The 16681-nt window shown below is 42.2% G+C and overlaps 1 protein-coding gene and 1 non-coding gene across 2 annotated transcripts; both read left to right on the top strand.

The window, feature by feature from the left end:
* Window positions 1–8331: 8331 nt before the first annotated feature.
* Window positions 8332–8411, top strand: TRNAL-UAG (transfer RNA leucine (anticodon UAG)). The gene has a single exon. It is a non-coding gene; the product is annotated as a tRNA-Leu (tRNA).
* A 418-nt stretch (window positions 8412–8829) lies between these two features.
* On the top strand, window positions 8830–11923 carry LOC127334745 (small ribosomal subunit protein uS11y). Its single transcript, XM_051361275.2, has 6 exons — window positions 8830–8947; window positions 9031–9153; window positions 9268–9313; window positions 10904–10989; window positions 11095–11224; window positions 11653–11923. The coding sequence occupies exons 1-6, from the start codon at window positions 8945–8947 to the stop codon at window positions 11718–11720; spliced, it is 456 nt and encodes a 151-aa protein (XP_051217235.1). The 5' UTR covers window positions 8830–8944; the 3' UTR covers window positions 11721–11923.
* Window positions 11924–16681: the final 4758 nt, after the last annotated feature.

Below are 16681 nucleotides of genomic sequence, written 5' to 3'. Positions count from 1 at the left end.
CCCCTTGCCCTTGTTGTTGGAGGCCATGGTGCTTCTAGATCAAAGACAGATCCTGGCAGAAAACAGCTCGAAACAAAACACGTCGAGAAAACGATATACGGACCTCCAGGGGTTCGGGGGATTATATAGCAGGAATTTTTACGACAAAAGGAAAGTACCAGGTCGAACCAGAGTCGGAGAGGAGCCACGAGGGACCCACCTCATAGGGCGGCGTGGCCAGGCTGGGGCCCGCGCCGGCCTATGAGGGCACGCCCTCGTGCGTCTCCTCCACTCCGTTTCGATCTCGTAATTTTTCATATTTTCCAAAAACAGCAAAAATATTGTTCGGAAAGTAAAACACGAACTTTTTATTACCAGTACTGTTACCTATTCAAAGTCGAACTCTGCCGGACTGTCAATTTGACCTTTGATGAAAGCTTCCGGAGTCACCACTCGAATAACATCAACATCTTCATTATAAGAATCTCCAGAGATATAATGCTTGAGTCTTTGTCCATTCACCACTTGTGTGGCATTGCCTTGGAGAGAACTAATTTTAATTGCTCCTGAATGATACACCTCCACAATGACATATGGTCCTTCCCATTTTGAGAGTAATTTCCCTGCAAAAAATCTGAGACGAGACCGATACAATAGGACTTTATCCCCAACATTAAATTCTCTTTTGATAATTCTTCTATCATGCCATTTCTTAACTTTCTCTTTAAAGAGTTTAGCATTTTCATAAGCTTCACTTCTCCATTCATCTAGAGAACTCAATTGTAGCAATCTCTTCTTACCGGCAAGTTTATGATCTTTATTTAGTTCTCTTACAGCCCAATAAGCTTTGTGCTCTAGTTCTAAAGGTAGATGACAAGCTTTCCCATAAACCATTTTATACGGTGACATACCCATGGGATTTTTATAAGCAGTTCTATAAGCCCATAGTGCTTCCTTCAATTTACTAGACCAATTCTTTCTAGATTTATTAACAGTCTTTTGCAAGATAGATTTAATCTCTCTATTTGACAATTCTACTTGCCCACTAGTTTGAGGATGATAAGCGGAAGCAATTCTATGATTAATACCATATTTAGCAAGAGTTTTTCTAAAACCACCATGAATAAAATGAGAACCTCCATCAGTCATAAGATATCTAGAAACTCCAAATTTAGGAAAAATAATATCTAAAAGCATTCTTAAAGAGGTCTCACCATCAGCACTTTTTGTGGGTATGGCTTCCACCCATTTAGTAACATAATCAACAGCGACAAGTATATGAGTGTTACCTTCTGAAGAGGGGAAAGGTCCCATGAAGTCAAATCCCCAACAATCGAATGGCTCAATAACAAGAGTATAATTCATAGGCATTTCATTGCGTCTGGAGATATTACCAACCCTTTGACATTCATCACAAGATAAAATAAACTTCCTTGCATCTTTGAAGAGAGTTGGCCAATAAAAACCTGATTGTAGAACCTTTTGTGCGGTTCTATCTCCGGCGTGATGTCCTCCATAAGCACTACCATGACATTTACTCAATATCTCTTGTTGTTCATATTCGGGAACACATCTTCGCAGAATACCATCCACACCTTCTTTATATAAGTGTGGATCATCCCAAAAATAATGCCTCAAGTCATAAAAGAATTTCCTCCTTTGCTGAGCTGAAAAGGTTGGAGGCAAGTACTTGGAAACAATAAAGTTAGCATAATCAGCATACCAAAGACTATCTCGCGAGCTCACCTTTATTACAGCCAATTGTTCATTTAGAAAACTATCATTAACAGGAACAGGATCATAAGCAATATTTTCCAATCTAGACAAGTTATCAGCAACAGGATTATCAGCACCTTTCCTATCTATAATATGCAAATCAAATTCTTGCAACAGAAGCACCCATCTAATAAGCCTTGGCTTAGCATCTTTCTTTTGCATTAGATATCTAATTGCAGCATGATCAGTATGAATTGTAACTTTTGAATCAACAATATAGGATCTAAACTTGTCACAAGCAACGACTACAGCTAACAATTCTTTTTCAGTTGTAGCATAATTTCTTTGAGCAACATCAAGAGTTTTACTAGCATAATGAATAACATTTAATTTTTTATCTACTAGTTGTCCAAGAACAGCGCCTACAGCAAAATCACTAGCATCACACATAATTTCAAAAGGTAAGTTCCAATCAGGAGGTTCAACAATAGGAGCAGTTGTCAAGGCTTTCTTTAGAGTTTCAAAAGCTTCCTTACAATCATCATCAAAAACAAAAGGTACATCTTTTTGAAGAAGATTAGTAAGAGGCTTTGAAATCTTAGAAAAGTCTTTAATAAATCTCCTATAAAACCCAGCATGACCAAGAACACTACGAATACCTTTAACATCCCTGGGATAGGGCATCTTCTCAATTGCTTCAACTTTAGCTCTATCAACTTCAATACCTCTCTCGAAAATTTTATGTCCCAATACAATTCCTTCATTAACCATAAAGTGGCATTTCTCCCAATTAAGAACAAGGTTAGTTTCTTCACATCTCTGCAAAACTTTATCGAGGTTTCGCAAGCAGTTATCAAAAGACTTCCCATAGACAGAAAAGTCATCCATGAATACCTCTACAATATTCTCGCAAAAGCCATGAAAAATAGCAGACATGCATCTTTGAAAAGTAGCAGGAGCATTACATAAACCAAAAGGCATACGTCTTTAAGCATAAGTTCCATAGGGACAAGTGAAAGTGGTTTTCTCTTGATCCTTAGTTTTAACAGCAATTTGTGAAAACCCAGAATAACCATCAAGAAAGCAGAAATGAGTATTTTTTGATAACCTTTCTAACATTTGATCAATAAAAGGTAAAGGGTAATGATCTTTCTTAGTAACCTTATTAACTTTTCGATAATCAATGCACATTCTATACCCTACAACTACTCTTTGAGGGATGAGCTCATCATTATCATTAGGTACAACAGTCATTCCTCCTTTCTTAGGAACACAATGCACAGGACTAACCCATCTACTATCAGCAATAGGATATATAATACCAGCTTCAAGAAGTTTTAATACCTCATTTCTTACCACATCCTTCATCTTAGGAATTAGACGACGCTGATGTTCAACAACAGGCTTTGCATCATCTTCCATATTAATGGCATGTTGGCAAATAGAGGGAGAAATTCCCTTCAAGTCATCAAGAGTGTAGCCAATAGCTCCTCGGTGTTTCTTCAATATTTCCAATAACCTTTCTTCCTCGAACTCTGAAAGCTTAGAACTAATAATAACAGGATATATTTTCTTATCATCAATATGAGCATATTTAAGATTATCAGGCAAGGGTTTTAAATCAAAAACAGGATCTTCCTTTGGTGGTGGTGTTATACCTAGATCTTCTACTGGCAAATCATGTTTAAGAATAGGTTGACGAAGGAAAATTTCATCAAGCTCATTTCTTTCTTCCCTAAAGACTATTCTCCAAATGTTGCTGCAAAGGATTATTAGGAGCAAGAGCAATAGATGCACACTGTTCAACTCTAAAATCATTATTAGGCAAATCAGCTTTATAAGGAGTTTTGGCAAATTTAGATAAATTAAACTCATAAGATTCACCAGCAAATTTAGTCACAATTTTCTCTGTCTTGCAATCTATAACAGCTCCACAAGTATTTAGGAAAGGTCTACCAAAAATGATAGGACAATGCTTACTAGCAGCAGAACCAAGTACTAAAAAGTCAGCAGGATATTTAATCTTACCACATAGAACTTCCACATCTCGAACAATACCAATTGGAGAGATAGTTTCTCTATTAGCTAGCCGAATAACCACATCAATATCTGACTCTCTATCTTTGTCATTCTCTCATCCTTCAGTATTCTCCTGAATCCGATCAAGAAGGTCCCTTTTAAACTCTTCTTTGTTGCGTGTAAATGATCCAGAACAAGAAGTATCTAGCAAGGTCTTATCTTGAAAAGAAAGTCTTGCATAGAAATTATCAATGATAATATTACCAGGAAGCTCATGAATGGGGCATTTGAGCATTAAAGACTTCAATCTCCCCCACGCTTGGGCAATACTCTCTCCATCATGAGGCCAGAAATTATATATGCGGTTCCGATCTTTGTGAATTTCACTTAGAGGATAGAATTTAGAATAAAATAGGGGCACAATATCGTTCCATTCAAGAGAATCCCCATTCTTCAGTAATTTATACCAATGCGCCGCTTTACCAGACAGCAATATAGAGAATAGTTTCTTCCTAACTTCATCCATAGCAATACCTGCACACTTGAATAAACCGCATAATTCATGTAAGTACAGTAAATGATCTCCAGGATGGACAATTCCATCCCCTTCATAGCGGTTATCCACAACACGTTCAATAATTTTCATAGGTATTTTGTATGGAACCTCTTTCTCACCTGGCGCCTCATCCACTACCTTTGCAGTAGTAGTAGATTTTCCAAATAAAAATTCAAGAGAGGATCTCTCCATAATGAATTATAGCAGCAGGCAGAAATAAAATCAGCACGAACAGTAAAAGTTTCCCTTACCAATTCCACCTACCAATAGCGCCTCACTCCCCGGCAACGGCGCCAGAAAATAGTCTTGATGACCCACAAGTATAGGGGGTGTATCGTAGTATTTTCGATAAATAAGAGTGTCGAACCCAACGAGGAGCAGAAGGTGTTGACAAGCAGTTTCGATGAAGGATTCACTGTAAATACTCACAGACAAGTATTCGGGGGGTTTTGATGTAGCAGATGAATAAAGTACGAGTAAGTAAAATGCGAGAGTAATAATTGCAGCGAGTGGCCCAATCCTTTTTAGCACAAAGGACAAGCCGGTTTGTTTACTTATAATGACCAAATGTTCTTGAGGACACACGGGAATTTAGTCTAGTGCTTTCGCTTCATATAGCTGATTAATCTTCATTGTTTTGATAAGTGTTGTGTGGGTGAACCTATGCTAATGCACCGCCCTTCCTAGGACTAATACATACTTGTGATTATACCCCTTGCAAGCATCCGCAACCACAAGAAAGTAATTAAGATGAATCTAACCACAGCCTTAAACTCTGAGATCCTGCTATCCCTCCTGCATCGATATACCAACGGGGGTTTAGGTTTCTGTCACTCCGGCAACCCCGCAATTAGCAAACGAGTACAAGATGTATTCCCCTAGGCCCATAAAGGTGAAGTATCATGTAGTTGACGTTCACCTGACACCACTAGAAGAATAACACCACAACTTAAATATCATAACATTGAATATTACTCAACCATAATTCACTACTAACATTTAGACTTCACCCATGTCCTCAAGAACTAAACGAACTACTAACGAGACATCATATGGAACATGATCAGAGGTGATATGATGATGAATAACAATCTGAACATAAACCTTGGTTCAATGGTTTCACTCAATAGCATCAATAACAAGTAGAAATCAATACCGGGAGAGTTTCCCCTATCAAACAATCAAGATCCAACCCTAATTGTTACAGCGGTGACGAGGTGCAGCGGTGGAGACGGCGGTGATGATGATGGAGATGATGGTGATGATGATGGAGATGATGTCCAGCTCGATGACGGTGACGATGGCGTCGATTTCCCCCTCCGGGAGGGAATTTCCCCGGTAGATTTTAGCCTGCCGGAGAGCTCTTTTCTCTCTGGTGTTTTCCGCCCCGCAGAGGCGGCTGTGTCTCTTCGCGACTATCCTCTGGAGCTTAGGTTTTCGGGACGAAGAAGTACGCGAAGGAGAGGAGGCCAGAGGGGGCTGTGGGCCCCCTCCCCACAAGGCGGCGCGGCCAGGCCTAGGCCCGCGCCGGCCTATGGGGGGGGGGCCATGGCGGCCCTCCTCGGCTCCTCCTTTTGGCTATCTTCGTCTTCTGAAAAAATAGGATTTTCAGTATAATTTCCGTCAATTGTTGATCTTCCGAAATATTGCATTCTGACGGCGCTTTTTCCAGCAGAATCCTGACTCCGGTCCGTGATTCTCCAATATCCATGAAACATGCAAAATAGATGAAATAACATAAGTATCACCTCTAAATATGAAATATATCAATGAATAACAGTAAATTATGATATAAAATAGTGATGCAAAATGGACGTATCACGGATCTAGGCCATGCCGTTGATATACCCATAAAGTATACCCACAACAGGAAGACTACAACTACACACGAGTAACGAGTGTAGTACGAGTTTCACACCAGGCTAGTTCGAAGACAGCCACCACCGACAACACGGCTACAAAACAAAAAAAGCTTGTCCTAAACTATGCACCAACGTTGGTCACCTCCGAAGACCGACAATTGCCATTGACTTCCCTTGTCGACGCACCATCCACCGTTGATACCGTAAAGGAGGTGACAAGCAGATGGCGGGACTTGGCTAGACATGAGAAAGGCAACATCTTGTACGCACCGACAACACTGTACATTGTGCCATCGAGCAACAATCTATGACAACGATGATCACCGGAGGAGCAGAACATAGGACCTCCAAGACGTGTCTCCAAACACAATGCTCCCAACAGAGTAAGGACGTCGAGGACGCGGCCATCGCGCGGATCCACCTCCGAATCTAGACTTTCATTCGGATATAGCTACCAATACCAAGAGAGAGCGACTAGATCCAACACACCTCGGCGACTAATCCAAGGAGGGGCACGACACCCGTGGGCATCGTCGCCGCCTGCTCGAAAAAAGCCGGACAGGACTTTCATTCGTATTGTCGCTCATCTCCGCGTCTTTGAGGATTAGGACAACACTGCCCATGTAGCCTTGCACTGCCAGCACCGCAACTCCTTTCCGTCATAGTCGAAAAGTCGTGGCCTTTGACGCCCTGCACGACTAAGGACTAGGTCCATCTTCCACCTCCATCCCGACATGAGCCAGGAATGCCCGCCATGGTGGTCACCAACTCAAGGGACATCCATACAACTGCAACAACCCCACTCCTCTGACCGAGATCGCGCCCATGTAGGCCTAGATTTGAGCGCTACCGGGACGACCTCACCCTCCGCCATGCGCCGGTGAAGACAAACGTAGCATCTTGCCGCCGCCACCCATGAACGCCTAGCCTCCGCATGAAGAGGGTGGCGGTAGCGACCTGGAGAGGAGATCGGCCGACCCACCTTTTCTAGGGTTTGGGGCCATTTAGAGTGGCCTGCGGGAGCTACCTGGAGAGGGAGTAGTCTAAAGCCTGCCACTTCTATTGGGATTTGCGACAGAAGTTATTGACGGTTGCTATTATCTAGTTATTGAATTTTCGAGATTTATACTTGACCATTTTTAACTTGAGGTGAACTGTGTAGCTCACAAGTTAGCTAGGGTAGCTAGGGGATTGATGGATTAAGTTTGGCTCAGTAATCGTCGGGATGTCTTATTCCACTTTTGCTGCACAATGTAATCTCTAGTTCGAATAAATAAAGTGAGTTTAAGGTGTAAGAAAAAAGATAGACGCCGGTTTACAATCCGGGCTACATGCAAGGTCGAGGTTGGATGACAGCGAAATCGTGTTATTCTGTCCCTGCAAGCGGCATGCCACTGCGAGGCGTCGGCGTACACAAGGTAGGGAACAAGCCTTGCATTTTACAGTAAGAGATAGATAATTGTCACAAGTGCCGTAAGTTCGTCGTGGACAGGCATCAGGGAGAAGCACAATAGTCGGCCAGCCCCTACAGCCTGCACCCTGCAGGGCGTCTCCCTGTTATTAACAGCTTCAGACAGTTTGCTGGGAGTGTTTTGCCCGGTATCAGTATTTACGTTTGAGGATATTATTTGGTCTGCGCAGAGCGTCATAATCGAGCTTGATGCGTATCCGAGGCAACGACAAGCGCGGAATTTCAATCGCTGTAGGCAGTTCGAGATAATGATCACGTTTAGTTGGAGGCGACTGCTGCAGATTCTAGATTTTCAGGGACATGGGATATTCAGTCAAGCTGCAATGTCAGTGCACTGTCCCCTGCTCAACTTGCTGCACTCTGTATGTAACTAATACTAGTAGATTCTTTTCTCATAATCTAAGAACACATGGTACTAGTATTTTTGTTCTTTGGCAAACGTGACTATTAGTCGGAATGCACTGGTGCCACAGCTGATGTTCTCGCGCATGTCCTGACCCTGCTACCGGACCAGCCAACAAGGTTCCAGGTTTCAGATGTACTCTGCTCTTAGTTTTTCTGGATTAGAATATACAGTATTTACTAGGAAACTAACATGGGTGCATGATTGAATCAGATTCCAGTCGTGAAATCCATGTCAACTTCTCTACGCAGGCTGTTGAATATAAGCAATAATAAAGTCGTACGTAGGGAATTAGTAGGTTAATTGTCCAACTCAGTGCAACAAAGACAGTTTGGCCGAGTGGTCTAAGGCGCCAGATTTAGGCTCTGGTCCGAAAGGGCGTGGGTTCAAATCCCACAGCTGTCAATTCCATTTTTTAATTTCTTTTTATTTTGTGGGCCTTTTCTTTTCGCTCAATGCGAGAAAGGCGAATCAATTTTATTTTGTGGGCATTTTTTTTTGTATGTTAAACTTGAATCATTCTACTATCTGAAGGTGCTCTTGTTCCGTCGCGTTTATAGCATCAAAGCATGGTTTTGTCTAGCCAGCACGTATGAATGGTTACCACGAGGCATGCGTTTAGAGCATCAATCCTCGTATGAATAATGGTTACCACGAGAGGAAGAGAAGAAAAAAACAAGTTGGTTTGAGCTCAGCCCAAGATAACGTCGTGCAAAGCCTACTGGAAAACAGAAAGCAAAAAAAATCAGCTGTTTCATTGAGAGCCCAGCTCAATGTGCGGCCCGTATAACACGTAACGAAACCCGCGCGGCCCACTGAGCTGTGCGGGAGGCTTTATCAGTGCCCACTCCTCCACTCTTCCCTCCAAACCCTAGCCTCCTCCCCCTCTTCCCTCTCACCGCCGCCGCCGCAGCCGCCGCGAGGAAGCAGACGCAGCCATGGTAAAGCCTCGTCGCTCGCTTCTTTCCCCGCCGCTCGTGCTTATCCATCTGCTCATCGTCCGGTGCCGTGCCTGTTCCTGCAGTCCGGAAGGAAGAAGACCCGGGAGCCCAAGGAGGAGAACGTGACGCTCGGCCCCGCCGTCCGCGAGGGGGAGCACGTCTTCGGCGTCGCGCACATCTTCGCCTCCTTCAACGACACCTTCATCGTAGGATCCTCGACCACACGCCAACCTTATTCTCTGCATTTTTTGTTTGTGCTCTACGAGGGTGTGTGGTGCTCTGTGCTGAAACTCATGCTCTTATTGGTTTCTCTGTTGCAGCATGTCACGGATCTGTCCGGGAGGGAGACGCTCGTCCGCATCACCGGTAATTGAATCCCTCTCTTCTTATAGTCACGTTGGATGTTGTATACTTGTATTGTTGTGATTGCTCGTTTGTTACATCCATCGCTTCGTACACTGTACACAGGTTAATTTGTGTTGTTCTTATCGTTTCATACGCTGTACATAGGTACTCGTATTAGTACTAGTATAATCGAGCTTAGTTGTGGTAAGCTAAGGATATTTTTGATTTGCTTTTTAAGCACGGCCCTTAAGATCCCCTCCCTTTTATTCAGTGGGAGCGTGTCGAGTCATAGCCATGCAAGATTGAAAACGAGGTTCCAGAGAGTTTCTCTCTGGGGCTTCTTCCCTTCCTGTTTTACCTATAGCTGTTCCATCATTTCATTGGGTTTCTTGTAGTGTATAGCCAGCAGGTAGCAGCTGCTTTATGCACTGCTCGTGCTGTGTCCTGCACCCTCGCAACTCTTTTGATATAATTAGATGGAGCAGCCTAAACTCTGGAAGTGAACATGCTTTATATTATGCTAGATTTCACAGAACAAAACACATTTGTTGCTGGGAGCTGTACGTAAATGCTGCATGTTTTGACACAATCGTTTGTTTCATCCAAGCTTCTTTTAGAAAGTATTTCATTGAACATCATCCCTTCTTGTATGCCGGTAAGTCTATGATGCCCACATCTCCATTGGTGGGACTTAACCTTGCAGAAACTCAGCAGTGTGGTCCTAAATCCTAGAACTATTCGATTTTAGTTTTAGTTGCATGATTTCTTGAAATTAAGTTTTGGTTTGTTAGATTTGATAGGTAATAGATGTTAAATATGAGTTAAGTGTTGAGCTATGATTGCGCGCTTAGAGTTTTTGGTTGAACTCCATTTGGTCATCCATGTCTAGTTTTAGTTCTTGTTAACTTCTGTTAAGCACCGCCCTTAAGATCGCCTCCCTTCTTTTTTGTGGGAGCGTGTCGAGTCATTGCTGTGCAAAATTCACTAGAGGCACCAGAGAGTTCTTCTCTGGAACTTCTCTTCCAATTTTATTTCCAGCTGTCTCCATCTTTCCACTGAGTTTCTTGTAGTGTATTGCTTATTTGAGTTCTGCACCCTTGCAACTTTTTTGGAAAATCAAATGGAGGTGTCTTAATATTGGAAGCGGACATGCTGTCTTATTTATGCTGTCTTATTTTCTACACATAATTTTGCTGGTAGCATTTCTGATATCTATTTGAACATACAATTGTATTGTGATCAGTTCCGAATTTTTTGGTCTGTTTCCAGCATTTCTGATATCCATTTCTACACTTTATTTTGCTGGTAGCATTTCTGATATCTATTTGAACATCTCTACATCTTTTCTACATATATTTGTAATTACGTGTAAATATGGCTTCTAACAAGAGCCATTTTGTACATTCCACATGAACACCTTTTATCTGTTTACGTTTCCATTAGATATTGACTTCACTAAGATTTAGATGGCTTCATCTAGATCCTTGTAGTTGAAGATGTGCATATAGTATGCCGCAGATTATTTTCTCTACATTTTTTTGTCTCAACATCTATGAGATTCATTTTTATTTTATAAATATGTGGCTGTACTGAAGAAACCGCAATTTACAGGTGGCATGAAGGTCAAAGCTGACCGTGATGAATCATCCCCTTATGCAGCCATGCTTGCATCTCAGGATGTTGCAGTAAGATGCAAGGTAACGTCACAAGCTACTTCTGAAATGTTCTGCGTGGTCAATTTGCTGTGTATTCAAAAGTTGATGAATCGGCTGGTACTAAACTGTGTTTTTTCTATGTTTTAGGAGCTTGGGATCACTGCTCTGCACATTAAGCTCCGTGCTACTGGTGGAAACAAGACAAAGACACCAGGTCCAGGTGCTCAATCTGCACTTAGAGCTCTTGCACGTTCTGGCATGAAGATTGGACGCATTGGTAAGCCTTTGACCACCTTCTGTGCCGTGCCATCTCATTTCATTTCCTTCTGGGTGTTGTTTGCATCTTGTATTTTTGGACTGCTTTGACTGAATGGTAAACAATTTATCTTCCATGCACAGTATTGTATGGTTCATTTACATAATTTTATCCAAGTTTTTTGTCTGGCAGTTGTACAATGTTAGAATTTTCCAAGTATAGCTTGTGATTGTAGTCCTCCTCATCTTGTTACAGATTTTTGGCACACTACGCAGGTTTCCTTTGTAATGATGTTTATGCTGTCCCATTTCCTGTTTCTATGCTTAAGTTGGCCATGTTTATTTGGTTTTGAATGTCATGTTACAATTAATTGCAACTGGTACTTTCATTTCTATGTACGGTTTCGTTGCAAGAGTAATCCATGACGGGATCTTATTTCTGTTGTGCAGAGGATGTTACTCCAGTCCCAACTGACAGCACTCGCCGAAAGGGTGGTAGAAGAGGAAGGAGGCTGTAATTCTATGCCTTTTCAAGGATGTTACAACACCAAGCTATCTATCTCGTGTCTTGAAACTTGTTATGTACTCTGTTTATGATGTCAAATCAGATTTTGTGGATCTATAGCTTTTGAGCAATATCCTGCTGTGGATGTTTAGAAAATGGTTCTTTCTCCTCTTCGAATCCAGTTATTACTATTTATAATTATTACCTCTTTCAGCAGTGTTCAGTGATACCCTCCTCCAGGGTTTATGCAGTGGTCCTATGCAAGATATATTTGCAATGCTGAAACTTTCTATACTAGCTGCTGAAGAATTTAAATTTGCCAATATGTTCTTGTTGTTTCTTGTGATACTCTATATATCTTTGGTGTTTCATGTGGTCAGAATGAACTGCTGTTACAATCGACTTGTTACATTGGTGCTTGGTGCATCTCCGACTTGTTACATTGGTGCTTAGAGCATCTCTAGTTGCATCTCCTAAAATTCCATATATTGAAAATTTAACAAATTCATTCAAACTTGCTATGTACTACCTCCGTCCCAAGGAATAAGGCGCACATGTATTCCAAGACGAATTTTGACCATAAAAATTGAGCAAGATTTAATTGAGCAATAAAATCTTGATTATATTGTATGTAATTAGTATCGTTGGATTCGTATTGAAAAGCACTTTCTAATGATGTTAATTTTATACAAACAATCTTTATATATTTGAAGTAATACTTAGTCAAACAAAAAGCATGTAAAACGAGGGCACCTTATTCCTTGAATCGGAGGTAGTACTATATAGATTTTAACGTTATAGATAAAATTTAAACTAAATCTAATTTAGTAGTACTTGCGGCGGTTGGAGGTGTCGTAGTACTAGTAGAAGTTAGACATGTTGTCGCTAACGACCTCCTCGTTCGTCGATGGGCTCGTTCTTCACCGCTGTTGCTTGGTCTAGCCTTGTCGACGAGCGGTTTCCCGGTGTCGTCCAACGGCTCGCCGCTGCTTGGCAGGCGTATGTCCGATGGGACGGAATATCTCCCGTGGTAGAGCGGCGATCTTGCGGGAGGACGACGACATTGGATAGAGGTTGAAGCGGGCGAGAAGAAGATTTGGGAGCGGCGAAGGATTGGGATGAACAAGAACCGTAGGAGCGCTCTTAATATACAACGGCGGCAGGCAGGCGAAGCGGTCATGCACGAAGAGACGCGTCCCTGCATCGCCTGAGAAATCTGGGACGCCATTAACGTTATTTGACCAAAGTTAGGCGATGGGGTTTTAGACTTCCGAGCCGCTGACGCGTCGGTCCCACGTCTCCTTGCGTCACTTTTCGTTGTGTCCCGACGTTCCCGGAGCGTCTAGGTGTAGTGGTGACGGGCTCGAGACGCCGGACACCGTATTGAGCCGCCCAAAAGAGTCTTTAGGATTACGCAACTGAAAATGTTTTTTTTCAAAGCCTTCAAATCCCTTTGGATGACACTTTAAAGGACACGATTGGAGATATTTTGAGAGTAGGGCAGGTGCAAGTGGGTGGCAGCTAGCATGCCCGAGGGAGGTAGGGGCACGAAGAGGATGGCCACTTCATCTGGGTTAACTATTTTACGACGGGGAAGTAGATTTTCTTCAGCTAAAGCGAGTTTCTTCCTTCACGAGGCCGAAGCAGGGGCAGCTCAGAATGTTTGCTGCGCTCCGGGCATTTGGAGATCAGCCCACAACAACCATCTCGGACAGCAGTCCTCAGAAGATAATTCATATATCCACAAGGCTCATTTTCAAGCTAGTCTTGCTTTCAATTTTAGATGTTTGGTTAGGCCCCGTGCTGCTAGTTCTCTGAGAGATGTTTGGCTAGTCCACTCTGCTTTCTGTAAATTTTTGTTAAGTCTTATAATATCTCAGCCTTTACAAAATAAAAAAAACTGCCACTAATTTAGTGGACTTTCGTGCACATTTCGATCAGAACTTGGAGGTTTGTTTTGCTCCTCATGGGCATGGCTGCTCGGCCCGTGATAGGCAGGTAGATAGGTCTCTCTTTGGATAAAGGCCATCCATCCACAGGGCCACCCCGACAGAGCGCAGCAGAGGCGCAGAACTGCCAGAGACACATAAATATAACCCCTACAGTCCAACTTAAAGTTCCATTTAATTTGAGTTTGATCAAGCTTATAGAAAAAAATGTTGACATATAAACCAATGGCATAGTTTCATATCATTCGTTATAAAGTATATTTTCTGTAGTAGCATATATTTTTACAAGCTCGGTCAAACCTTTTCTTTTTGAAAGGGAGGCAAAAGATTTACCTCATTTCATTAATTAAGTAGAAGAGTCTTGATAAGACAAAAAAAACGAGCATACATGAGGACTACTCTCCCGATATTACATAGCTCCAACATTTTGCCCCGGTGGACACCCAAAGCTTCACCCCGGTCTTAATGTTGTTGAGAAGTACCAAAGATGGAGCGGACTTGTTACGAAAAACTCGTGCATTTTGCTTGTTCCAAATTGTCCAACTTACAAGCATAGTTAGAGATGCCAAGGTCTTCCGGTTTGGGACGTTTTTGCTGGACATTCTCCCATCATGTTTGAAGAGCAATATCATCTGTACGGTTGTTGATATGGAGGCGATGACAAGCCAATCCTTGACCATCTCCCAAAGTCTTTTGGTAAGACCCCATGTTGAGAAGAGATGCGCCGCCGTCTCTTGGGTTTGTTTGCAAGTCGGGCAAATTCCACAATTTGATTAGAGTAGTTGATTTAGAAAAAAGTTTGAACTTCAATTAATTTTGAATGAAGGGAGTAGGGAAAGAATAAATCCACATGTGCTTAAAAAATGACCTAATCAGCAAGACAAAATTCCCCTTCCATCTTGTACGTCAGTTCCACTCTTATTTGGTGGTTGATATGACGTTGATTGATGGAGGCGCTCTGAATCGATTTGTATAATGTAATTTAATTCCATCCTTGTTCCGGTGTGTTTGTCATGATGGAAAAATAATATTGACATCTAAATCATTGATTTAGTTTCAGCACATTTATATAAAATACATTTTTTGCACTATATGGAATTGACTTTAGAGATATTAGCATATATTTTTACAAGCTCAGTCAAACTTGGAGCAGTCTGATGTACTACCTCCGTTTCAAGGAATAAGACGCCCTCGTTTTACGAGCTTTTTCTTTGACCAAGAATTATTTTAAATAGATAAAAATTATTTGTATGAAATTTGTGTCATTAAAAAGTGTTTTTCAATACGAATCCAACGATACTATATACATATAATATAATCATTGTTTTGTTGCTTAATTTTTATGATCAAAGTTCGTCTTGGAATATGTGTACGCCTTATTCCTTGAAACGGAGGTAGTAGAAACTTTGCTTCAATTTATTTTGAATGAAGGGAGTATGAAAAGAAGAACTCCACATGTGCTTAAAAAGAACCTAGTTGTCCAGAGAAAGTTCAAAATTCCAATCTGGAGGTGTCAAGTGTGATCTGGCTAGTACATAGTTCTCATGTTATTTTTGATAGGTCTCAAGAATTCGTTAAGTCTCAGTTATCCATAAAAATGCATTTGAGTTGCACTTTTCTGTTAAAAAAGTGCAATTGCACTTTTCTGTTAGAAATGCGCAACTAATTCGAGTTGCACATTTTTTTGAACTACAGTTGTACTTTTTTGAGTTGAGATACACCCTTTTTTTGTGCTCACCAACTTCTTCCGCGATACTAAAGGGTGAATTAAAGTATCCTTAGTATGCTTTGTAGGAGGTGTCACATAGAAATAACACGTTCGGCAACCCTAAGTTCTCACCTAGTGTGGTACATGACTCAAACAACTATTTAAATAAAACCTTTGAGCTTAGTCCATGTTATACAGCTTTGATCTTGCGTGTTTTTTTCACTCAAACTATAGAACAACGATGCATAAAGAAGGATTAGAAAAAACCGCTCCAGGAGTCTTTTTGATACAATTATTAGTTGTATTTTTTTTTTCTAAATGGGGGATATAACCCTGGCCTCTCTACATCAATTAATTCACACAGCCAGATTATTAGTTCTATGAATGATCTTTGTTATCTATGTGCTTTTCATTTCATTAGAACCTGTATTCGGGATAGTTTATTACTCCGTATTTCAATCGGATCGTTCAAGAAAACTCCCAAGCCCAACCGTACCAAAGGCATCGCAAAGCGCAGCAACCGGGAGGCGAATAATGACAGTATCCTTCCTTGAGAGCGTCAATGGCGTCACTTCTCCCGTGTTAGGATTCAGCAACGTCGATGGCCGAGGCACAGGAATCTGGACATGGACGGCACCTCGCTCCATCGTCTCCGTCATTCGTCACCTAGCTAGCCAGCGGCTAAATCTAGCTGCTGGTCTTGCCGGTTCGATTTCCACCGATGGCCAGTGGCGCTACTGTAGCATATCTTCCTCTCCGAAGCAGGCAGATGGAAAAAGTGCAATCTCCATTTCTCTCCACCGAGAATCTCTCACCAAACCCCATATACTACCTCGGCAGCCTATCATTTCCTCCACTATACATCGCCGTCCGCGAGGCCACATACATTAGCAACTGGTAGCCCGACAGAGTAACAGTTGGCGTCACCTTTGAGCTGGAATTCCACGCTACCTCCATTGCCTGCAACCTGCTCGTCGATCTCTGCGACCTTACGAAAGGCGGATCTTGGTTGATCGCGAGAGCCACCGCCCACGGATCGAGCCAAGTACACATCGGAGCGCCTGTGTCGGTGTCAGTGGTTGCATCATAAGCAGTGACTCATGGATGCGATGCACGTCTTCATCACTTGCCTGGTTTGGTCTTTGGTGTGGCCGTCCTCTCCGCCGGCCTGCGACCCTCCACTGCTCCGGGCCGGACCTTTCCTGGCAATGCTTGCATGTGACCAAATGGAACTACACCTCCATTCTTGTCCATCCACATGAGGGTTAGCCATTGCACGTTACACCCGGGACGGTGCGGCATGCTCTTGCCACTACA

This window comes from Lolium perenne, chromosome 2 (assembly GCF_019359855.2).
Source record: "Lolium perenne isolate Kyuss_39 chromosome 2, Kyuss_2.0, whole genome shotgun sequence".
Classification (NCBI taxonomy): Eukaryota; Viridiplantae; Streptophyta; class Magnoliopsida; order Poales; family Poaceae; genus Lolium; species Lolium perenne.
The sequence above is the reverse complement of the archived record's forward strand: the minus strand, read 5'-3'. Positions and strand labels throughout refer to the sequence as shown.

What these genes read in the sequence shown, in the direction of transcription:
- LOC127334745 (XM_051361275.2), top strand. An exon ending in CCTTCAACGACACCTTCATC is followed by an intron (nt 9,154 to 9,267) that starts GTAGGATCCTCG and finishes TCTCTGTTGCAG; the next exon opens with CATGTCACGGATCTGTCCGG. An exon ending in GACGCTCGTCCGCATCACCG is followed by an intron (nt 9,314 to 10,903) that starts GTAATTGAATCC and finishes CGCAATTTACAG; the next exon opens with GTGGCATGAAGGTCAAAGCT.